Raw genomic sequence first — 11,256 nt, 5'->3', positions numbered from 1 at the left:
TTTGAACTTAGGATCCAGAGGATGGTGATTGAGGTCCTCCTCTGTCACTCTCCACCTTAAATCAGGTTCCATGAACCAGAGGCTCTAGAATCCATGAAGTCCCAGCAATAATTCTGTTTTAGCTTCTCTTGGAGCTGGATGTCACAGGTGTGCACAAGACAGCTGGCTTATCACCTTGAGTCTGGACTCTGTTATTAATGGCAGAGACATATATCTGACTGCTGCATCTTATTTCCTATAACAGCTATGCTGATTTAAATTTCTACCAGTGGTACACAATGGATCCCTCTTTCTTCTTATCCTTGCATCATGTGTTATCTTGCTCTTTTTTCTAACAGATGTTTTAACAGGTTCAAATTGTTTTGAGTGGCTTATGAATACAGGCTGTCATCTATAAAGAAATTACTCACTGAAGAACAAATAACCATTTATTATGTTACTGTTTCCCCAGGACCCAGATCTTTAATTTGAACACCACCACTGCTAGTATCTGCTCTGTTGGTTCTTTTATCACATTAGTGATGTGCTTTTGAGATATCTTGTGTTTAGAATATCTTTCTTTCCTCTCTTCTAAGCACTGCACGCAAGACTTTGTGTAACAACTCTAGTATTTCAAACTTAGACAATCAAATAAGAATATTAGATATTGTATATCATTGCACACCATCCTACTTATCTCGGGAGATTCAACCATTTTTTTCTTAATTTTGCACTCAATTGCTTAATCAGAACAACCACTAGGACATGATTTTAGGGTTTAAAATTTTAGGGAATCATAAAACATATGATTTTTATTTATTTATTTTTTTTTGTTGAGAAAAGGAAAAAAAAACAAGTTTCCACCTCCTCCCAATGATTTTTATTTTTAAAAATACTAAAAATAATTTAAGACATAACAAGTTGATAAATAGTAATGCTTCCATAGACCCATGGCTTGATATTCTCTAATGGTAACATCTTGTATAGTCATAAAACATTGGTGTGGTTCTTAATGAATGATGGGTAAGCTATTTAAACTTCACTACATTGGGGAGAGGAAATATTTAGTGTAATCTGTAGCATGTAGGAAGAGCACAGCAAAAACATCCAGCTCGTATCTGCTTGTGTCTTTTCTAGAACTTAGAGCATGTTAGCTCAACTGTATATTTTCTAATATCTCAGCATTTCCCCCTCAAGTTAGATTTTAATCAGTTTTTTACATACTATTCAAAATTTGTTATTACCATAATTATGATTATGTATTAGAACATAGAGTCAGTGTCCCTTTTCCCACTTACTAGCAATTAGTGATCCTGTGTACAGCTTCTAAAAGGAATTCTTAGGATCTAGTGAAGCACTGTGTCCTAGCCTCAAATGGACAACTCTTCCATGGAGGTTAAACACTCAACTTTAGAAGGAAGAAAAGTACTCTGTAATGAGAAGGCTTCAACAGTGAGATTCGCTTGTGATTTACTAAATGTATAACTTTGCTAAATTGCCCTCTTGAGTAATAGTTTCTTTTCCTGTAATTATGAGAGTAATAGTGCCTAGCTAATATAATAATTATACAAATCAAATGCATTAATGAATGGGAATTATAGCTCAATTTCTAGCACAAAATCTGACAGGGACGCTTATAGGCAGTCAAACTTCTGTTAGGGAAAGAAAATGAACATTTCTTGATTCATTTTGGATTGGGGCCAATCGAGCCTCTCCCTCCAGTTTCTAAATTTTTGTACTTCTCTAATTTGACCTCATCTTTCTCCTTAAGAACAGTTTTCCCCACGGCTGTAGACTATGTGCATTCACAGAGTCACTGAGTTTTATCTAGCTTCCCAATCTGAGGGGGCATTACTCCCCCTTTGACTAGTTGTTAGACCAGGTTAATCTCATTCATTTTTAGTATAGGGTAATGCTTGGACTAATAAATTACACCATATTCGTGTTTCCATTAATTAGTGACAAATACTATCAAAGAAGAGAAGGCAGGACACCAGTCTGGGGTCTAAAGTTTGGTATATCAGAAGTTTGATGATTAAGGACTTGGTCTTCCTTCGAGAAGACTTCTTGAAGCACAGTAATGCAAGTCAGTATCCTTTAAAATGAATTGTCTGCAGGAGAGGAAGCAGACACATTTGATCAGAGTAGAAGGCTCAGGAAAGGCCACTTGCAAAGGAGGACTTATCTTTTCCCATAAGTTACATTTGGGTTCTCTTGATATTGAGTATCCTGTGGATTTTGACAAATGTATGAAGGTATCAATTTACTTCTCTACAGTGCTCTAAAGCCATCCTAAGCTCCATTTGAGCTGAGGCATGTCTCGGTTATGAGGAACTTTATTGACTATTATGATTGTCTATTATCTGAAGAACTTCATTCAATAACTGTAAATACTTATGAGAAGACTCTCTAGGTGATCTAGATCATGATTAGAAAACCGTGTTACTGTCTATTCTATTACGGGTTGCCTGTGTTGTGGTTTGAACTAACAGTTGTTTTTCTGACCCATCTTCTTGTGCACCTCACCCCTTATCTTGTCTCCGCCCCCCTTCCTTTATCCTCTTCTCCCCATTCCCTTTTCATGGTATTAAACCCTAGACCTTGGATCTGTGTGGCAGACACTGCTACTATGCTACATCCGAAGCTGTTAGCATAGTGTGCTATTCATTAAGTAAGAAAATACATTTCTAAGTAAAAAAATTATAGGTTAATATTTTAAGAGACATTCTTTGTCTTCCATTTTGTGTATGTATTATTTTTACTTTAAAAATGAGGCATATTATTTGATAGTTTCTTTTAAAAATTCAAGACATTAGGAAGAAAGTTCTTGGTAATTCAGTTATGCCAAACATTGAATTTTTAGATGACTATATGGTATTTCCTTGACTTTTGCTTCCATAGTTTTATTATTATTTGAGGGCTTGCAATAATATAACTGAAATGTGTAACTACTGCTTCTCCCCCATTACTCATTAACAGCTAGGGAAGACCCTGGCAAGGTGATGCTATTTAGTCAAAATATCTCTGGACTGGGTCAGGAATCTTACTTCATCTAATCTAGTCTTTGACTCCATTTGATTATATGTAGTAATATGAGCAGTGGGCTGCTTCCCGCCACCCGGCAGCTATCACGGCTAGCTTTACCCGAAATAATTTCTCGGACACTGTATTCTTTTAAGCACTGCTTGGCCCATTTCTATCTAGCCTCTTTTAGGCTAACTCTCACACCTGGACTAGCCCATCTCTAATAATCTGCTGTAGCCCACAAGGTGGCTTACCAGGGAGATTCTAGCCTACGTCCATCCTGGGTCGGAGCTTCATTGCGTGTGCCTCAGAGAGCAGAGATCTCGCCTCTGCCCACAAGAGTGGAGCATCGTGTCTCTCTGAGGCCTCTGCCCCTGAGAGGAGAGCTGTCGAGTCTGACCTCACTTCCTCTTCCTCCCAGCATTCTGTTCTGTTTTCTCCTCCCACCTATGTTTTAACCTATCAGGGCAAGCAGCTTCTTTATTTAATTAACCAATGACCTTCCTCCATCAATTATCCACCCTTGAGTTACTATTTAATCTTCATTGTCAAAGTTTCTTTTTCCTTCCTTTTTTCCTTCCTTTTTTCCTTCCTTTTTTCCTTCCTTTTTTCCTTCCTTCCTTCCTTCCTTCCTTCCTTCCTTCCTTCCTTCTTTTCTTCTCTCCTTCAGTCCTATTCACTAAGAAAAAGCCACACATCCATGACAGGTCACAGAGAAAATGAATTTAATGTGAGTCTAAGGAAATGCATCTACAAAACTCCCACTGACTTATAGAGTTAAAATCACAATGCTTAGAATAGCGCACCAGAGTAATAGACACCCACTATTCCACACAATGCAATTTGGATGGCAGGGTGAGAAAGGAACATCCAACTGCATCACTGATGATACAAAGCTTGAAAAACCAAACAGCTTTTTGAGGTTGCACAGATGGAACTAGAATTCTAACGACTCATAGCAGTATCTGTATGATCAGGACAGTATTAGGATTTTTGTATATATTGCCAGAAAAGAATAATTTACCTTCAGAAGACATGAAAAAGTATCTTTATTACTCAAATTGTTTCATTGTCAAGAAGGGAGTTGGCTCTTATCCCAAACACATGAAGGTATGGTTACTAATCTCCGCCACGTTACTGGGAATACAGGAAAAAACCACCATGCCTGGCTTTGTAAAATGTGGTTTCTGGGGACCAAATTAAGGTCTTCATACTTTCAAAACAAGGACTTTATTAACCCAGGATTTTCTCCATGCACAGGAGTCAATGTTCAACCAAGCTTTTTTCTTGCGTTTTATTTTGCTTCCCCTTTTAGTTTCCATAGTGAGATTTGCTTATTTTTATTTATTTTGTATGTTTTACTTTTTCTTGGATTACTTTTTGATCGCTGTTGTTTTATTAGTATATCTGACACCTGCTTTCTGAGTTTATAGAATTATAGTAGACGATGAAGTGAATTGGCAACCCCACGACAAAATCGTCCTCAGCTCTTCTTCTTATGAGCCTCATGAGGCAGAGGTCCTCACAGTCAAGGAAGTCAAGGGCCATCACATCAGTATCTATGAACGTCTTAGACACCGACACATTGGTAAGGCTTTGCTTTATTGGTTAAAGGAAATGGGTGGGCCATGAAGGATCGGCTTGACAGCCTGCCCAGCCATAGTGTACTTGTTTAATATTAAGAGTGGAAGGAGGTTTCCTGATTACTGCCCTGCACTTATCTTAGAAACTTTTCTCAATTTTCTTCCCCTCTTTTCCTCCCTTCTTTTCATATCCTCTCTCTTCTCCTTCCCTCTTCTCTCCTCCTTCTTTCCTTGCTTCCTTCTGCCTTTTAATGTTTTTTGTTTGTTTGAGACAGGGTATGTTTAAGTAGTACAAGCTTACTACTCAAACTCATTCTCTTTTGTTAGTGCTCCAGTGCTGAAATTATAAACATACATGCCCCATACCTTTGTACCTGGTTTACTATTTTTTTTATTTTATTTATATCTTGAGACAAGGTCTCATTATATTGTCCTGGCTGTCTTAGAACTTGCTATATGGACCAGGATGGCCTAAAGCTCAAAGAGATCCATCTGCCTCTGCATCCCTGGTGCTGGGATTAAAGCTGTGCACTATCATATTTGACATATTGTTTACTTTCAAAATAATGTTTAGATAAAACAGACATTTAATTGCTCATAATGACAAGTCTAAGAGGAGAGTTGAAGTGTATTTAAAAATCAGATAGTTTTTGACTAAGTCAGAAAAAAAACTCTTTGACACTAAGTATCCAGTTCATTTCATTTCATTGAATCCTGGGTCCCTTGGAATACAATGGATAGTATAAAAAAGTCACTTTACTTTATATAGAAATGTGTTTTTCTTGACACAAAATACATTTTATATATTGTCTAGTAAGATGATCAAGAAAAAAGGAAACAAACAGAAGAAACAAAAAAACTCAGATACCTTCTTGTAAAAACAGGAAGTAAGTTTGTTATAGAAATAATAGTCATCAAAGAAAACTACCCTCCTGTCATGCATGAAAGAAGTTTAACTCAGGAGTGATAATTAATGAAACATGAAAAATAAGCATCAGTGAATTTTTATCAGATCTAAGGGGAGTGTAAATGTTCACCAAGACTGTCTAAAGTCTTTGTACGTTATTGTATCAGGGTTAACATTTCCTCTTCCACTTACTATTGTTGTCGAAGCGGGATTTTTCTATGTTACTTGGGCTGGTCTTGAATTTCTGAGCTCTAGACATTCTCCTGCCTCAGCCTCCAGTTAGCTAGTACTATAGGCATGTTTCACTATGTCCAGCTTGATTTTCTATTTTAACAGCATAGCATGGAAAAGAGACATCTTTATTAACCCTGGGAAACTGGAGTCACCATAAAATGTTAGTGGAAATAGGGAAACAAAGCTCCTCCTTACTTCCTGCTCAAGTAGATGGGCCAGGTTGCTGACAGCAGAAGCTCATCAGGAGAGGAGGTTACTGAGCTTAGCACCATGCCTTCTATGCCCTTCATTCTCTGACATTAATGTTTACTCTCTCCCACTGCCTCATCTGACCTGGCATTCTTTACTCTTATGATGGAAGTGTAGTCAAATGCTACAGCCTCACACTGATGCAAAAAAGGAAGGACCGTGTGGCCTCTACTAACTAGACAAATCTGTGAGCAAGTGGCCTGCCCTAGTACCCAGAGATACTGAGAAGAAATGAATTATTGCTCACACATTCTCTTTGATCCCAAAGAGGGACAAGTGAACAGGTTTTTCATTTCTTGACTGACATCTGTGGAGTGTGCCTGAGGAAAGGCTGGCTTTCATGTTGGGGAGGACTTCTAACAGCAATAGGAAATTTCATTTGTGAGGTACAGTAGGGTCCCCAGCTGGTGGTTTCCAAGGCAGCCAGCTAAAAGTTGTTTGCCTCTGACCCCTGCTTCTCCAGGAAGTGCCCATATCATGGAGGATGGTCAGCGCATTCCATTGGCTGCTGAGGTTGGACTGTTGACTAGGAACATTAAAATTCAACCTGACTCATCCTGTAGAGGGAGACTCCTGGTGGGGTCCTTCCGGAAGTCTAGCAGAGAAGAGTTCTCTGGTAAGTGAAATGAAATTTTCAATCTCGTAGCATTACCGTTTAGCTACTAAGAATTCTGAACCACTCATCTGGGGCTCTCAGAAACTTCATCTGGGAGAATTTTCATTTGTAATGCAAAATGATCGAATTAGGTGGCTTCTTTGTGCTCCAGGAAGCTATGAATTTTCAGCCCTAGTCTTCACTAAATTAGCAGTGTGAAGTTAAATAACATCCTAGAGATGAGCGCATATGTGCCTTTTAACCTCAAGGAAAACACCTTCGGCAGATGGGAATTTCCCTCTGCTTTGAAATGACAGATGACTTCATGACTGTTTGAATTTTGTCACTTTCCTAATTTTCTCTTACATTTTCCCAGTAGTATGTAATATCTAGTGTTAGACATGAGTCATGCTACAAACAAGTGGCTGCAATTTCAATACGAATAATTTCCACATCTTAAAAGTGTTTTAAAGATCAGTTCAGTCATTTTAAAAGATCAATGAAATCTTTTACTTTGAAATTTCTGCTTCACCTCTTTTAGAATCTTGCAAAATTGATGCCCTTATTTATTAAATGTTCTGGCTATAGTCTTGCAAATCTCTTCCTGATCAAATAGTTTGATAGATGTTGTCAGGATTGCTCCATCTTTGGAAACCACTGTATGTCTGTCCATCATGATCTGAACTTATTTATAAAAATACTTCCTTTGATTCTTAGGAATTTACTCGGTTATTTCTTGGAGCACACATCCACTGCAGATTAATTCTATTTTCTTTTACCTAAAAATGTAGATTTTCTTCTACTATTCCCTAAAGGATATTTGTTTGTTTGTTCTTTCTTTTTAAAAATCTTTGTTATTAGAAAATGTCTGGATAAATCTAAAAATGATTCTTCTATGCTATGGTTTCTATAATTAAAGGAAATAATTTATTTTTTCTATGAGATTTTTCTTCTACAAGATAAAATGAGGATGCAAGGCAAGTGATGAGCACAATATAATAAAGGAGAGGAGACAGAAGAAAGTTCCCACACAGCTAAAAATCTCCTCTCTTTTGTGGGGGCTGATATTTCTACTCTAAGATGGAAGTTATAGGTGTCTATTATTCATTTGTACACCTCTTAAACATAATCACAGATGGTTCTTTGTGCAATTAAAATAGAAACACTAAACTGTGTAGGGTAGTATCTGGGAAGTGTTCAGCCAAAAGTGGTAGATCAATATCACCCCCTGTCTTAGTTATGGTTCCTATTGCTGTGAAGAGACACCATGACCACGGCAGTTCTTAAATAGGAAAACATGTAATTGTGGTGGTTTGCTTACATTTCAGAGGTTCAGTCCATTATCATCATGATGAAACATGGTAGCAAGCAGGCAGACATGGTGCTGGAAAGGTAGCTGAGAGTTCTATATCTTTCAGGCAACAGGAAGTGAACTGTCTCACCAGGCGTGGCTTGAGCATATATGAGACCTCAAAGTCTGCCTCCACAGTAACACACTTCTTCCAACAAGACCACACCTACTCCAATAAGATCACACTTCCCATTAGTGCCACTATCTTTGGGGGGGGTTGTTTTCTTTCAAGCCACCACAACCCTCATCACTCCAATATTCAGGGACAGAGAAAGGAGTAGAAAAACTAAAAGGGTTAGAGGTTGAGGAAAATTAGATCAAAACCATATCTTTAAGGCATGATAAGACCACCATACTCAATAATTCCCAGAAGCTGTAGTTGCCTGTGTAAAACATATACAAGATCAAGCCAGTCACTATTACTGTATGAACCTCTTCTCCCAAACTGAACAGCCATTGACAAATGATGGCTTCTTGGTAAGAGAGAGTCTCTTGTCTTTAATGGTGTGCCTAGTAGGTTGAGTACATTCCAGTGTAAGTTCCCTTACCCAGGACTTTATGAGTAGCACTAATTTGACTAACTGGGTTCAAATTACATTGTACGTATTTATGAAATTCTCAAAGACTTAATACAACAATATCTATGTTTTTAAAGAGAAGAAAGTAATTTTGTACTTATGTATAATAAACATTCAGAGATGGCTTGGAAAGAACTCTTCTAACCTAGTATAATCAGCATGGGATGATTCTTGGAATCATCCATTTATTATTTTTGGAATATTTTTATTTTAAATCAGAAGTTTATAATAGTGAGTAGAAAAAACACTTTTCATAAGCTCTGTCTCTCTGTGTTCTTACTAGAGGTGAGTGTGCTCACTAGGAGGAAAATTACCAGCATTTGGTGGTATTTATTGGGGGATTTTCTGAAACTCAATGGATAGTTGCCAAATGCACAGGGCAAGCAACATATAAAAAAGAAATGTCTGGCTCGAGGTAACATGGGGTTTAAGTTGGACAATCTTGCTCTAGAAGACAGAGACAAAATCTGGAGTGTGGTCTTGTAGAAATGATTGTAGTTGGGACATCAGGAAGGAAGAGCATCATAGAAACCAAGCTAATGAAAACCAGTTCACCATAATAGGTCAGAAAGACAAATCTTACAGTTGAGGGCAAAGCCTGAGGGAATCCTACATCTCTGTAGTTGCTAACCTATAGCTTTTACCACCGAGAGGGAGAGAGAGAGAGAGAGAGAGAGAGAGAGAGAGAGAGAGAGAGATCATATGAAATGCTTCTCAGGACTGAACAGTTCTGGATTTTCCATAGTGGAAATTTTTTCCTGTTAATGATCCATTTCTTGTAGTAATATGAGTGGTGGGGCTGCTCCCCAGCACCCCAGCCGCCTGCCCGGCTAGCTTATGCCCGAAATAACAACACACAAACTGTATTCATTTAAACACTGCTTGACTCTTTAGCTTTAGCCCTTTTCTTGGCTAACTCTCGCTCCTGGACTAACCCATTTCCAATCATGTGTGTCGCACCCCAAGGTGCGTTTACCAGGAAGATTCTAGCCTACGTCCATCCTGGGTCGGAGCTTCATCGTGTGTGCCTCAGAGAGCAGAGCTCTCGCCTCTGCCTGCAAGAGTGGAGCATCTCGTCTCTCCGAGGCGTCTGCCCCTGAGAGGAGAGCTGTTGAGTCTCTGAGCTCACTTCCTCTTCCTCTCAGCGTTCTGCTCCTCCCACCCATGTTCTAACCTATCAGGGCAAGCAGCTTCTTTATTTAATCAACCAATGACCTTCCTCCATCAATTTCTGTCCAGTATACAGTTCAGGTTCTCATACTACATTAAGAAAGAATCCTTGCTTTTTAAAACAACCCATGTCATTGCAGACGAGGGGTGGGGGAAAGAGTGTAATAGCCAGTGGACCCAAAAGTTTGCTGTGAGACTGTCTAAACATGAGCGGAATAAGGATGACAATAAAAAAAAAAAACATGCCACGGTAAAGCAAGGGAGGACCATGGCACCTGCACAACGAACGGCAGACAATTATGAAATTCTAAAAGCTGGAGAAACAGCCTCCCTTAGGGAAGAGCAAACCAACTGGTTCTCCAATATAATGGCCAGTCTTGGGAATGTACAAATGGGTAATAATATATAGACTGAGAAGGTTATATTTAGGAAAAAAGATTGCATGGGAATATGAAAGAGAGAAAGGAGGGGATCTGTACATGCAAACAAAACAATGCCGAGCAGTGTAAAACTGTGAATCACAAACATATTGAAATAAGATATTGAAATATTGCTCACAGGATATGCTAATGAGAGCATAAAATTGCCATGCATAATAAGAAACAGGCTGTTAACATGCGAACTTGTATTTCCATTTGGTGTTGTTCATTTCAAAGTTCTATGAATAGGACAGGTACAGCATACCTTCCAGTTGTGTGCTATTGGCAAAGAATATCAAGAGACATCTAGCATTTTAATGTTTCGTACTAAAGTCCTTTCCTTGGGAAGATGTGAACAACATCTACCCCTCTCCTCTTTCATCACAAAATAAACTGAAATGTGACTGCACCAAAGTTCACTCGGGGGCTCTTGTGAGTTTATTAGGCTTACTTGTAGAAAAATATGCAAGGGCTCTGGGCAGGAGTATGGGTGGCCAGCAAGGATGATTGTTTTTCCATGTCTATAGATATAATACCTCTGCCATCCCCTCTCCCAATATCCTCTAGCTCCTTCCCAAAGACCATATGCAATTAGGTATGATTGCATACAACTTGTGAGCAGGGGTGGCTGGATTCCCAGGTAAGGTCCTATGACTCTCTCTAATTTCCTCTATGAAGGAAAGTAAATAGTCAACAGACCTAGTGGTGATGATCTTTTGTGAGTGGGGCCAGCAGAACTGCTGAAGATGGCAGAAGTTTGGCTCACAGGTTACTATTATACAACAACATTTAACACTATTTCTATACCATCTACCAAAAGCTTCTCGGTCATTGCCAACCAGGAGGATTAATTATTGAAGTTCTTTTACCAGTTATAGGAAATGCACATAGTTTTTCACTGTCCCCTTCTTACAGGGACAGACTTCTTTACAGCAACTGATTTGCAAGGCTTTAAATTTCCTATCTCTGAAATGGAAGTGGAGAACTGAAAGTGTTAAGGCTGGTCTATCTTTGAGCTTGAAGTAAAAGTACTGAAACATAGTAACATTGACATTTCACATGCCTAGTTTCCTCTAGGTTTATTGAAGAAGTAACTTCATGGTTTATCTTGGGTATTGCCTCAAAAACCAAACTGAACCAAACCATCTTAAATCCCAGCAACAACAA

At 38.6% G+C, this 11,256-nt stretch overlaps 1 protein-coding gene across 1 annotated transcript in view; it reads left to right on the top strand.

The window, feature by feature from the left end:
- Positions 1–11,256, top strand: part of Pkhd1 (PKHD1, fibrocystin/polyductin) — a 430,053-nt gene that overhangs the window by 309,545 nt on the left and 109,252 nt on the right. The window contains exons 55-56 of the mRNA XM_005369574.2: positions 4,437–4,591; positions 6,440–6,592. Coding sequence (XP_005369631.2) covers positions 4,437–4,591; positions 6,440–6,592 — 308 coding nt within the window. The remainder of the gene's footprint in view (positions 1–4,436; positions 4,592–6,439; positions 6,593–11,256) is intronic.

Source organism: Microtus ochrogaster, unplaced genomic scaffold, assembly GCF_000317375.1.
Source record: "Microtus ochrogaster isolate Prairie Vole_2 unplaced genomic scaffold, MicOch1.0 UNK52, whole genome shotgun sequence".
Lineage (NCBI taxonomy): Eukaryota > Metazoa > Chordata > Mammalia > Rodentia > Cricetidae > Microtus > Microtus ochrogaster.
The sequence above is the reverse complement of the archived record's forward strand: the minus strand, read 5'-3'. Positions and strand labels throughout refer to the sequence as shown.